The 14117-nt window shown below is 40.5% G+C and overlaps 1 protein-coding gene across 1 annotated transcript in view; it reads right to left on the bottom strand.

Annotated features, from left to right (window-relative positions):
- Window positions 1-14117, bottom strand: part of MEI4 (meiotic double-stranded break formation protein 4) — a 198503-nt gene that overhangs the window by 144886 nt on the left and 39500 nt on the right. The window contains exon 2 of the mRNA XM_029224287.1: window positions 12903-13438. Coding sequence (XP_029080120.1) covers window positions 12903-13438 — 536 coding nt within the window. The remainder of the gene's footprint in view (window positions 1-12902; window positions 13439-14117) is intronic.

Genomic DNA, 14117 nt, shown 5'->3' with positions numbered 1-14117 from the left:
TCCCCTACTGTTATCGTGTTACTGTCCATTTCCCCTTTTATGGCTGTTAGCATTTGCCTTATGTATTGAGGTGCTCCTATGTTGGGTGCATAAATATTTGCAATTGTTATATCTTCTTCTTGGATTGATCCCTTGATCATTAGGTAGTGTCCTTCTTTGTCTCTTGTAGCAGTCTTTATTTTAAAGTCTATTTTGTGTGATATGAGAATTGCTACTCCAGCTTTCTTCTGATTTCCATTGCATGGAATATCTTTTTCCATCCCCTCACTATCAGTCTGTATCTGTCCCTAGGTGTGAAGTGGGTCTCTTGTAGACAGCATATATACAGGCCCTAATTTTGTATCCATTCAGCCAGTCTCTGTCTTTTGGTTGGAGCATTTAATCCATTTATATTTAAGGTAATTATCGATATGTATGTTCCTATTAACATTTTCTTAATTGTTTTGGGTTTGTTATTGTAGCTCTTTTCCTTCTCTTGTGTTTCCTGCCTATAGAAGTTCCTGTAGCATTTGCTGTAAAGCTGGTTTGGTGGTGATGAATTCTCTTAGCTTTTGCTTGTCTGTGAAGGTTTTAATTTCTCCATTGAATCTGAATGAGATCCTTGCTGGGTAGAGTATTCTTGGTTGCAGGTTTTTCTCCTTCATCACATTAAATATATCCTGCCACTCCCTTCTGGCTTGCAGAGTTTCTGCTGAAAGATCAGCTCTTAACCTTATGGGGATTCCCCTGTATGTTATTTGTTGCTTTCCCCTGGCTGCTTTTAACATTTTTTCTTTGTATTTAATTTTTGATAGTTGGAGTAATATGTCTTGGCATGTTTCTCCTTGGATTTATCCTGTATGGGTTTCTCGAGCTTCCTGGACTTGATTGACTATTCCCTTTCCCATATTAGGGAAGTTTTCAACTACAATCTCTTCAAATATTTTCTCAGTCCCTTTCTTTTTCTCTTCTCCTTCTGGGACCCCTATAATATGAATCATGGTGCATTTAATGTTATCCCAGTGGCCTCTGATTCTTGTCATTCTCAATTCTTTTCATTCTTTTTTCTTTATTCTCCTCTGTGGTAGCTATTCCTGCTCTTTTATCTTCCAAGTCACTTATCCGTTCTTCTGCTTCAGTTATTTTGCTATTGATTCCTTCTAGAGAATTTTTAATGTCATTTATTATGTTGTTCATCATTGTTTGTTTGCTCTTGAGTTCTTCAATTTCCTAGTTAAATGTTTCTTGTATTTTCTCCATTCTAGTTCCAAGATTTTGGATCATCTTTACTATCATTACTGTGGATTCTTTTTCAGGTAGACTGCCTATTTCCTCTTCATTTGTTTGGTCTGGTAGGTTTTTACTTTGATCCTTGATCTTCTGTGTATTTCTCTGTCTTCTCATTTTGCTTAACTTACTGCATTTGGGGGTCTCCTTTTTGCCAGCTGCAGTTTCGTATTTCCCGTTGTTTTTGGTGTCTTCCCCCAGTGCGTAAGATTGGTCACTGGGTTGTGTAGGCTTCTTGGTGGAGGGGACTGGTGCCTGTGTTCTGGTGGATGAGACTGGACCTTGCCTTTCTGGTGGGCAGGGCTGCATCCGGTGGCGTGTTTTGAGGTTTCTGTGAACTTATTATGATTCCAGGCAGCCTCTCAGCGAATGTGTGGGGTTGTTTTCCTGTCTTGCTAGTTGTTTGGCATGGAGTGTCCAGCACTGTAGCTTGCTGGTCGTTGAGTGGAGCTGGGTCTTAGCATTGAGATGGAGATCTCTGGGAGAGCTTTTGCTATTTGATATTATGTGGGGCCAGGAGGTCTCTGGTGGACCAATGTCCTGGACTCAGCTCTCCCACCTAAGAAGCTCAGGCCTGACACCCAGCTGGAGCACAAAGACCCTGTCACCGACACAGGTCAGAAGAAAATGGAGGACAAAGAAAGAAAGAAAGAAAAATAAATAAATAAAATAAAATTATTAAAATAAAAACAATATAATATTAAAAATAAAATTTTAAAAGTAATAAATAAAAAAGAATGAAAGAACAGAGCAACAAAACCAATAAAGAAATCCACCAATGATAAGAAGCACTAAAAACTATACTAAAAAAAGAAAAAAAATGGACAGAAAGAACCCTAGGACAAATGGTAAAAGCAAAGCTATACCAGACAAAATCACACAATGAAGCATACACATACACACTCACAATAAGAGAAAAAGGAAAAAAATATATATATTTTAAGAAAAAAAGAGAGCAACCAAATCAATAAACAAATCTACCAATGATAATAAGCTGTAAATACTAAACTAAGATAAACAAAACCAGAAACAAATTAGATGCAGAAAGCAAACCCCATGTCTACAGTTGCTCCCAAAGTCTACTGCCTTAATTCTGGGATGAATCGTTGTCTATTCAGGTATTCCACAGATGCAGGTACATCAAGTTGATTGTGGAGCTTTAATCCGCTGCTCCTGAGGCTGCTGGGAGAGATTTCCCTTTCTCTTCTTTGTTCACACAGCTCCCGGGGTTCAGCTTTGGGTTTGGCCCCGCCTCTGCGTGTAGGTCTCCTGAGGGCGTCTGTTCTTCGCTCAGACAGGACGGGGTTAAAGGAGCAGCTGATTCGGGGGCTCTGGCTCACTGAGGCCGGGGGAGGGAGGGGTACAGAATGCGGGGTGAGCCTGCGGTGGCAGAGGCCGGCGTGATGTTGCAACAGCCTGAGGCACGCCATGTGTTCTCCCAGTGAAGTTGTCCCTGTATCACAGGACTCTGGCAGTGGCAGGCTGCACAGCCTCCTGGGGTGGGGTGAGGTGTGGATAGTGACCTGTGGTTTCACACAGGATTCCTGGTGGCTGCAGCAGCAGCCTTAGCATTTCATGTTGGTCTCTGGTGTCCGTGCTGATAGCCATGGCTCATGCCTCTCTCTGGAGCTCGTTTAGGCAGTGCTCTGAATCCCCTCTCCTCGCGCAGCCCGAAACAATGATCTCTTGCCTCTTAGGCAGCTCCAGACTTTTTCCCAGACTCCCTCCTGGCTCACTGTGGTGCACTAGCCCCTTCAGGCTGTGTTCACACAGCCAACCCCAGTCCTCTCACTCTCTGCGCTCCGACCGAAGCCGGAGCCTCAGCTCCCAGCCCCCACCTGCCCCAGCGGGTGAGCAGACACGCCTCTCAGGCTGGTGAGCTCCAGTCGGCACCAATCCTCTGTGCAGGAATCTCTCCGCTTTGCCCTCTGCACCCCTGTTGCTGTGCTCTCCTCTGTGGCTCCAAAGCTTCCTCCCCACCCACCCCCCGTTTCCACCAGTGAATGGGCTTCCTAGTGTGTGGAAACTTTTCCTCCTTCACAGCTCCCTCCCAGAGATGCAGGTCCCATCCCTATTCTTTTGTCTCTGTTTTTTCTTTTCTTCTTTTGCCCTACCCAGGTACGTGGGGATTTTCTTGCCTTTTGGGAAGTCTGAGGTCTTCTGCCAGTCTTCAGTAGGTGTTCTGTAAGAGTTGTTCCACATGTAGATATATTTCTGATGTATTTGTGGGGAGGAAGGTGATCTCCACATCTTACTCCTCCGCCACCTTGAAGTTTCCCGCTATGTGGACCATTTTTAAAGTTTTTATTGAATTTGTTACAACAGTGCTTCGGTTTTATGTTTCATATTTTTGGCTGCAAGGCATGTGGGATCTCAGCTCCCCAACCGGGGATTGAACCTGCACCCCTGCATTGGAAGGCAATGTCTTAACCACTAGACCACCAGGGAAGTCCCTAAAATTGATTTTCTATAATTAAAATAGGAAGAAAAATCCATGATACCTGCTAATAAGCTCATCGGTCAGCGGGAAGCTGTGGCCATTGTAAGGGTAAGTTTGTGACACCACAAAATGAGGCCCTGCTGCCTAGTACATGGAGGTGCTTCAGGAATGTCATTACAGTGTCAGTAAGACAGAGCTGCTCCTTGGGAAGGTTTTATACACAGAAAAATTTGACCAAAAGACAGAAGATGGTATTTAAGTATATAGGAGTATATGAAGTATAACTTGTCATTTACTTTCATTCTCTTATTTTCAATTCACAAAATACTTCATTTTGCTCCTGGAATGAGCTCAGCATTATATCAGGAATAGTAGAGAAAATAGGATATGGCCCTTCCTCAGGAGAGCATATGATACCTGGTATTATGCTAATAAGCACTTCATTTGCATCTACACATTGAAAATTCCCAACAGCCCTATGAGGTAATCACATTTACTGTCCCCATTTTATAGATGTGGAACTCGATATCAGTTATCTAAGGCCAGCGCTAGTAAATAAAAGTTTGGGCGTGCTAACCTAAGCTGTTAATCTCTGTGATAAAAACATTTGACAGGCTTAATAAAACATTAAAAAAAAATTCAAGCCATACTAGATAAGCTGAAATAATACAGCATATGGCAAACTGAAAAGTGAATTATGTAGACAATAATCACTACAGAAGTTCAGAAGAGGAGCCCATTTCAGGATCAAATTGAAAAGACAGAATTTATGAGTGAAGTAAGATTTGAGTCATGTTTTGACGTATTTATTTGGGTGGGGTGTGCAAGTCAATCTCAATGGTTTTCCCAGATGTTGTTTACTTTGGGGATCACAGCATCGTTTCGGAATCACATGAAAAGGATGAGCGCCCTCCTAGGAAAAAGAGCACATGCTCCAACACACAAAATTGTGCACGTGATTTTAAATTGTACACCTTATACCTCAGGGCTGCAGAAGAAACTCGAGTTATTTAACAAAACAATAGAAGAACCTTCACTACCTGGACCTTCTCATCTCGTTAGGCGCATGTCTTCCAAAGCTCCACTCCTTCCCAACCGAACCCCCCAGACTGCAGCAGTTCCAGGGCTCTCCAAGCTTCCCCCTGCCTCAGTGTCTCTTGTCAAGCAGCTGGCATACCTCTCCCAAGTTATCTTTCAGGGGGCCCTTCTAAATCTTGCCCATCTTTCCAGGTTAGTTCAAGGCACTGGAAAGCCTCAAGTATGAAAAACAGTGATCAACTAAGATGGGGAAATCAAGACCAGAAGAAAATAGAGGCAAAGCAGGGAACAAGGAAAATATAAAAGTTTTACACATTACTGTACATAAAACAAGAACTGGGGGCTATGAAAAGGAACAATCAAGAGAACAGGAACTCATACAAACGAAAAATATTTCAGCAGAAATAAAAATTCAATAGAATGGCTAAAAGAAAAAGTTGAGGAAATCTCCCAGGAAAAAGAAAAAGGAAAAGAATAAACAGTACAAGAAAAAAAGATAAGAAATCTAGAGGATCAGACCAAGAACTGTCCTAGACAAAGGATACAGAGAAAAGGCAGAAATATATGAGAAAAACTATTCAAAAATTTTTCAGAACTGAAAGATGGAATCCCAAATTCAAAGACCCCCCAAGGACTCAAGAAAAAGGCCCACACTGAGGTACACCATCTGTAATTACAAAACAATGGAAACAGGAGAGATCCTAAGTGCTTCTGCGGGTGTGCGAGGTTGAGGGATAGATCACGTTGAAGGAATTACAATCAGAATTACACTGGAAATCTCATTAGGAACACTGGAATCCAGAAGTTAGTAGAAAAATGTTATAAATTCTATGGAAAAAATGATTTCCAACCAGAAATCTATCCTAATCCACCAATAAAGTTTAAAGTTGGAATAAAATATTTTAAGCAAACAAATATTTTTCAAGTTTACATCCCAGGAATCCATTCTAAGTGAGCTCGTAAACAATGTGCATCACCTAAATGAAGTTATAAACTAAGGAAAGGAATATATGAGATCTAGGGACTCAGAGACACAGCACAAAAAAGCAGCAAAGGGAATTCCCAGGGTGGTGATTAAAAGAAGTCCATGGAATAAAGCTGATCAGAGACACAGGAAGCTCAGCCCAGATGAGAACAGGAAGATGAAGGGCTCCAGAAGGTGTATCTTAAAATAAATAAAAGATGGAACTGATAAGTGACTTAATTTGTTTGGCCATACTGAGAGGATGTTTACAACCCTGTCAAAGTATATGAAAGAAGCATCAATTATAGGTATGCAGAAAACTAAGCAAGTGGAAAAAAATATCCTAAGGAAAAAAAAAGCTGTAAAAATAGGAAATGAAACCATTGTATATTAGATGTGTTGGTGTTAAAAATTACATCTTTATAATAATATAAATATGCAGTAACATATTTATAATAATACAAATACATCATGGCATATTTATAATAATACAAATACATCATGGCATGTTTATAACAGTACAAATACGTCTTGGCATGTTTATAATAATACAAATACATCTTGGCATGTTTATAATAATACAAATACGTCATGACATATTTATAATAATATGAATATGTAATATTTACTTAACCAAAACTATGACAAAATTATGATTGAGGAGAGCAGCCACATAAGACATAAATTTTTGTCTTCTATGATAAAAAGTGAACAGATAAAAAAGAAAATAACTTGAGAAATAGGAGCATAAGCATTTTGTTTAAAAGCACAGGTGTAAGTGGGGGCAGAAGAGGAGTACAGACCTGGCCATGGTGGTCTCGGGTTAGCTCTTTGTCTCGGTGGACAGAGGGCTAGCTCTTTGTCATTATAATATGGAATAGTACATATTTTAAAAATACATTCACAGGTTTCCACTTCTGGAAAGTGGACTTGCGTATCTCTCATCCTCTCACTAAGTACTAAAAACCCTAGGCATTATATTTAAAACACACCCAAGAAGACTGACAGGTGGACAGGCTACGAACCTTAGGACCAAAGGAAGGACTAGGTGGTGAGTTCTCTGGTTTTCTTTTTTTTTTTCTGTAATTACTTAGGTTTTTGTTTTGTTTGTTTTTTTAAATTGAAGTATAAGTTCATTTACAATGTTGTGTTAGTTTCAAGTGTACAGAAAAGTGATTCAGTTATACATATATATACATGTACATATACATATATATATATTCTTTCTCAGATTCTTTTCCCTTGTAGGTTATTACAAAATACTGAGTATAGCTCCCTGTGCTATACAGTAGTTCCTTGTCGGTTATTTTACATATAGTAATGTGTATATATCAATCCCAAACTCCTAATTTATCCCTCCTCACCTTTCCCCTTTGGTAACCATAAGCTTGCTTTCCATGTTTGTGGGTCTATTTCTGTTTTGTTAGTAAGTTCATTTGCACCATTTTTTTTTAGATTCCACATATAAGTGATATCATATGATATTTGTCTTTCTCTGTCTGACTTACTTCACTTAGTATGACAATCTCTAGGTCCATCCATGTTGCTGCAAATGGCATTATTTCATTCCTTTTTATGGCTGAGTAATAGTTCACTGTGTATATATACCACATATTCTTTATCCATTCATCTGCCAATGGTTAAATATTTAGGTTGTTTTCATGTCTTGGCTATTGTAAACAGTGTTGCTGTCAATACTGGGGAGCATGTATCTTTTCGAGTTATGGTTTTCTCCAGATATATGCCCAGGAGTGGGATTGAGAGGGTGTGGAGAAAAGCGGGAATGTAAATTGGTGCAGCCACTATGGAAAAAGGTATGGAGGGTCCTCAAAAAACAAAAAATAGATCTGATTTCCTTTTTGTCTCGTTTATCCCACATTTGGAAATAAAAAAGCCAACAACCCAGAAATGCCAATGGGTACGGACAAAAACAACAACAACAACAATAAAAGTCTGCCCCCCTAGCCAAAGGACAGAAAAGGGGCATCCTAGCAAGATGGAGAGCTTTAAAAGATAACCTCCCTAAAGCTGCCAAACATCACAGGAAAAGACTGTGGCCCAGCCCCCTGTGGGAGCAAAGGCCACGGGAGGAGCCTAGACCCCACCTGCACCAGCTACAGTGAGACCCCCAAACCCACCCCACCAAGCACCGCATGGAGCCCTGAGGACACAGAGTGAGGACAGCCTGGCACTGGCCCAGAGACTGGATTCTGATGGAGGATAAATCCGAGTCAGGAGCCCCTGCACAGTGAGACGTGTGCTGCGGTGAATTCATGGGAAGGGTATTTAATCAGCCAAAGGAAAGGGAGACGGAGGCAGGGGACGAGGGAAGCTTCTCCAGGGAGCTGAGCCTCAAGCTCCATCTGGAAAGCCAGGTGGAACTGGCTGGACGGCAGAAGGGCCTGGAAGGTCCTGCAGCACAGAGGGCAGGGACAGAACAGCAAGTCCTCGGACAACCACAAACACGTCTGCCTGACCGGGTGAAGAAGGTTTAGGATGGAATGGAGAGAGCTAAGGCCAAAGAGGCTGGATGAGGCCGTAGGAAAGGGCCCCACGGGCTGTGATGAGGAATGTGCCTCCTCGCGGATCCAGCGGGGCCACCGCCGGACTCCCAGCCGTGAGGCGGGGGATCAGACGGGGCCAGACGAGTCAGGACTCTGGCAGGAAGGGATGAACATCAGGGAGCCGGCAGCAGGTGGGAAGAGGACTCTGTAGGCGATACCTGCAGACATCTGGGTCAGTCTTCCAGATTTGAGGATTGTGAGGAGAGAGAAGGGAGCGAGCAAGCACAGCCACACGCCGTCCTCATTCGAGGGGCTAGTGTGCACAGCACTGCTAACTAGTTTTCTGAGCCTCATCTTTCCTATCTATCAAGTGGAAATAAGAATGGCAACCACACGTATCTCACAGAGTTACTGTATGAAAATGGGGAACACAGCTTATTACATCCCATTGCTGCTGTATCAAACTACCGCAAACTTAGTGGCTTAAAAGAACATACATTTATTCCGTTACAGTTCTGGGGGTCAGGAGTCTGAAGGAGTCTCACTGGGCCAAAGGGAAGGGGCTGGCAGGCCTGCAATCCTTGTGGAGCCCATTTCCCTGCCTTCTCCAGCCTGCATTTCTTGGCTCTCGGCCCCCTCCTCCCTCTCTACAGCAAGCAGCATAGCATCTTCAAAATTCTCTCTGATTTGGACACTGACTCTCCTGCCACCCTCTTTCACTTACAAGCACGCTTGTGTGTACTGGGCCCAAGGTGGGTAATCCAGGAAAACCTCATCCCAAGGTCAGCTGATAAGCAACCTGAAATCCCACCCACCTGCTGTCATGGAAGGTAACATATTCACAAGCTCCAGGGATTAGGATGTGATTATTCTGCTTACCATACATACAAAAGATTCTAATTTAATGTCTATTTGATAATCAGTTTTTTCTTCAATTTCACAACTAATACATCTGAGAGTTGTTTTATGGTTTAAAAAAATAAGAAATCTGAAGAATATGTGTTCTAAGTAACTCACTATTATGTCTCTAAGATTTAGCAGTGTATGCTAAATATCTAAAAAGCTCAATGATAACTATAGGTTTTGATATTTAACTTAATATAATCATTCCCATCTCTTTAAAACAAATGAAAATTTAAGACGAAGATACCACTGCAAAATCTAAATAGAACTATAAGCATTCTAGTGTTAAACTTCCATGATAGTAGAAATAGGTGGCCATACAATGCTAGAATTAGCTCATGCTGTTTCTAATCATAGAAATAAACACATGTCGAAGTCTGGAAGTATAGGAAAGGTCAGTTTGTCAGTCAAACAAAGGGCATTAAATAACTCAAAGGGAAACCTTCCTGACCCCAAGCAAGTACCCAGAGGAATGAGGAAGGTGCCATACTGGAGCCTGTAAGTAGAAGACAGTTCAACCCAAGTTAAGTCACCATTGCATCCCAGGACCCCTAGAACAGGCCCATTGCAGACCCCTGGAAGCCATCTGGTTTCAAGATATATATCTTCCATGCCTGTCAAATGTCACACTATAGATTATACCTTCAAGTCCTACACCTAATGATTATCCTAAAAATATAATACAGACATGGAACTAAGATAACAATTCCTAAAAAATTTGTTATTAAATAAACATAATATAAAGCTCCTTAAAAAAAAGCACAAAAATAAATAGGATTTATCCAAATCTAAAAAAATCAGAAATCATATACTTTCCCCTAAACTTATTAATAATTTCAACCAAGCTAATATCAGAGAATTACTCAAAATAATTTCTAAGATATCTCATTTCAATCTCCTATTTCTTGAACATATGCATATATATATATACACTATATATATATATGTATATGCAGCTCTAATATAACTGATATTCATCATGATGATCTCAAGATTTTGAAAGATACCAAGTTCTTATTGGTATCATTAAAGAAAGACTAAGTTATGGTCAGAATAATTTTACTACTGAATGTGTTGAGAACATGTTGTTGAACGTTTAGATTTTATTTAAAACCTGACTGTACATGAATTATAGATACATGAAATCCCTCAGTCAGAATATTAAAGTATTCATACCACACCTTTTCCTATCACATTGCACAAACACAGTTTCACTTTAATGAAATCAACAGCAGGGCTCACGTTTTTAACCAGTATAATTTAATTAAACACTTCCAATCTATGGAAACAAGGTTTTGCAAAAGAAGTACTTTTTCCCCCTAAACTAGGATATTTTGTTTTAATAAATCAAGAATAGTATCAATAAAAAATATAATAGTAGGAGCTATCCTATATTTCGTGTCAGAATATATTCTTTCTTGAGATTTTGTTTATTACTCAAGGAAAGCTAAAAAAAACACAGAAAAGCATTTATAAAGAGTAATTGTTAGTCAATTTTTCTACTAAAGAAGTTTTGTGAACATATCTGGAACAAGATGACAATGGTAATAATAGTAATGATGGTAGTAATAACGACAAAAGTTTGAATGATTTAGTCTAAGATGCTTTTGCTGGGGAGAAGAAAAATCCCCAGAGATAAAGTCATTAAAACTTATTTATGAACCATCATCCTAACTGTGAATGCAGTGAGCAATTTTATGATCCTACTTTCTCTAAATGGCAACAATGACCTCTCCAAGAAAAGTAGAGGTAATTGCAAGCAGAGGACAGCTTAACCTTCCCAGATAGACACAGGACCAAGACAACAATTAGATATTGGCTAAACAACAAAGCCTCTCATTCACTCATTCTTCCACTGCTGACCAACTATTCAACAATGGCTTGTACCATGATAAATGGTATGAAAATACACTTCAGACCCACCTGTACCATCACAAGTTTCTTCTATACATACAGTTCCCAACTCTACTCTTGTGTTGGCCAATCCTTCAGTGAGAGAAAGACTAGACTGAAAAAATATTTGCATCATCTGGTAACTGATAAGGAATATGAATGCTAGTATCTCGAAGGCTCCAAGTCACACAAAACCTGTTTAAAGTAGTTTTAAAAGAAGAGAGCAAACATATGCAAAAAAACAGATTTAGGAATATTAAGTATTCGAGGTATTTATTGATGGCTAAGGAGCTGATTATATAACGCAGATAGATACCATGGAAAATCTGATATTTAATTTCTGATTGACCATATGAGGTAGAAAAAATTTTCAGTTTCCTAGATAGAAAATTCAGTATCTTTCAAAAATGCCAAAAGCTTAATTGTAAAGTTTTCTATAATAGTGATCAAATCATACCTTAATAGAGAAGGAAAGAACAGATGGACGTGCAACAAATTAGCTTATTAGTTCAATTTTGTCAGAGTTTTGAAAATTCAGGTAAAGCCGATATTGTACAAAAACTCTGAGCATTAGATAATGACACTGGGAACAAACATGAGACAGAGAGGTATCAGAAAAAACAAGGTCCAACAACCTTGTGAACCTTTACCCAATGAAATGTAGTAAATAAGTTAAATGGACCTTTTGGTCTCCTCTGATATTTTTAGTAGTCAATTAAAAAAGATTAAAATATGAAGGCATTTACAACCATCCCAAAGGATAAGATAGTGAAGAAGACAGAAAGTAATACCAAAAAGAAACTCTCCATTATGTCTCAAGAGCCAAACAACAAAACAACTTCAGGTTACCTCAATGTCACCTGTAAGAAAAGAATCCCTGAGTCAACTTTTCTAAGCCATGTTAAGTAAATAAGAAAAACAAAAACCAAAACAATGCCATATAGTATCTGTTCCTCAGCCAATGTATTCTATTAACCCACATCTGCAGTGGGTCCATGGGGTATTATGCCACTTACAAGGGAAATTCTAACAGAAGAGAAAAACAGTCTCTGACCTTCAGGCATCTGCTAGTCAATGCCAGAGAAAGAACAAACTCAATACAGTACAGGTAATCCATCCTGAGGAATTTAATGGTCACAGACGTTACAGATTGGAAAACCATAAGTATAAGTGGTGTTCTGAAAAGCATTGAGACTTTTTGAGCAATAGGAAGTAAATGTAGGCAGGGGAAAACAAAAGAGAAGCATCCAGGGCTTCCTTGGTGGTGCAGTGGTTGAGAATCCGCCTGCCAATGCAGGGGACACGGGTTCGATCCCTGCTCTGGGAAGATCCCACATGCTGCGGAGCAACTAAGCCCACGTGCCACAACTACTGAGCCTGCGCTCTAGAGCCCGTGAGCCACAACTACTGAGCCCGCGTGCCACAACTACCGAAGCCCGCGTGCCTAGAGCCCATGCTCCACAACGAGAGAAGCCATGGCAATGAGAAGCCCACACACTGCAACGAAGAATAGCCCCCACTCGCCGCAACTAGAGAAAGCCTGCGCGCAGCAACAAAGACCCAACACAGCCAAAAATAAATAAATTAACAAAAAAAAAGAGAAGTATCCAAAGATACCAATAAAAACACAGGGAAGGTAACTCAAAGTGGAGAAGCATAAACTTGAAAGCATAGGCATCTATGGAGAGAACAAAGCCGTGGCATCAGAGGCCATAGCTGGGTCGTGAGGACCCAGGCAGATGTTGCTGGGTCAGAACTCCACACGGCTGCAAAACAAGGTCCAGATGGAGACTGAGCCACGAGGCCAAGGGACCACAACAGGCACTACCCAGTGGGCGTGCTTGCCCAAACTACTGACATGGTATTTCATACATAGAAAAGATGTATTACTTACCCGATTGATACGGTTGTTGCTTAAAATAACCTGTAGCAGGGTCTTCTCGAATTCTTCCAACTTCTTGGAACACTTTTTAAGAATATGATTAGATAAGTTACGATCACCGATCAGTCTAGCTAAAGTATCCACAGCTTCGATCCAGAAGCTTGAACAAGGAAGTTTGGGTTCTCGGTAAAAAGTGATCAAGCCATCCAGCAACTGAAAAACAGAATCGGATACTGTGGAAGAGGCGTTTTCAAAGTGGCTTAAGTCTGTTTTCAGACTCTCTGACTCGGTCAAGGTCTTCAGTCCAAGCAGATGTTGCAAGAACTGCATGTGAGAAGACAGAGGCTTTTCCAGAGGAGCACAAGGTCTGTTCACAATGGACAGTGGTGGGAAGGGGGTGGAGATGCAGCTCTCCCCAGGATGCTCGGTCATCTCTGAAGGTTCAGTTCTCTGATCATTTGATAAAACGCACCCAGAATCTTCCAGCAGAGTCGAAGTGTTTTCAGAACTTCTAGGTTCCTGAGCCTGCAACTGGGAAGATGGACCTCCTGAAATAGAAAGGAACAGAAGTGTTATCTTTCTGTATCTTTTTTTTTTTTTTTTTTGCTGCACCGCACAGCATGTGGGATCTTAGTTCCCTGACCAGGGATCGAACCTGCATCCCCTGCTTTGGAAGCACAGTCTTAACCATTGGGCCACCAGGGAAGTCCCTAACATTTCTTCATATAAAAACTAAACATTGATTTTTCTAACTTAAAATACTAAATGAAGCATGAAATATGTATTAAACATTTGAAAAGCAGTAGTATAAAAATTGATAGAGGAGAAACTGTGAATGAAATTGCTTAGACTGACTGCAGACAAGGTCTTTATCTGGTAGAAAGCACAGATGATTCACCCATGTTTTGTCAAGTCACTATCTCCCAGTCAAGGCCATGCTTGAAAGATACAGAGGAGAGACCACGAAACCTGAAGGAGGTCACTGTCTGGTATAGATTCCAACAGGTATCTGCAAAACAACAGGTGTATGTAAGATAGAGATATGCTCAGGGCACTATGAAAATAGGAGGAACACTGAACAGCCCACCCCAGTTAGATCAGTGCCTCCTGGAAGAAGTGATGGTAGAACTAATTTATAACACATAAGCAAGAATTCCAAGTTAAAAAGTTGGGGGAATGGAGGAAGAGAAGAGAATTCCATCTACCAAAGGGTATGCACAAAAGCAC

The sequence above is a fragment of the Monodon monoceros genome, unplaced genomic scaffold, assembly GCF_005190385.1.
Source record: "Monodon monoceros isolate NGI ecotype Baffin Bay Population unplaced genomic scaffold, NGI_Narwhal_1 Super_Scaffold_15, whole genome shotgun sequence".
Classification (NCBI taxonomy): domain Eukaryota; kingdom Metazoa; phylum Chordata; class Mammalia; order Artiodactyla; family Monodontidae; genus Monodon; species Monodon monoceros.
This window is presented reverse-complemented; position numbering and strand designations above follow the sequence as displayed.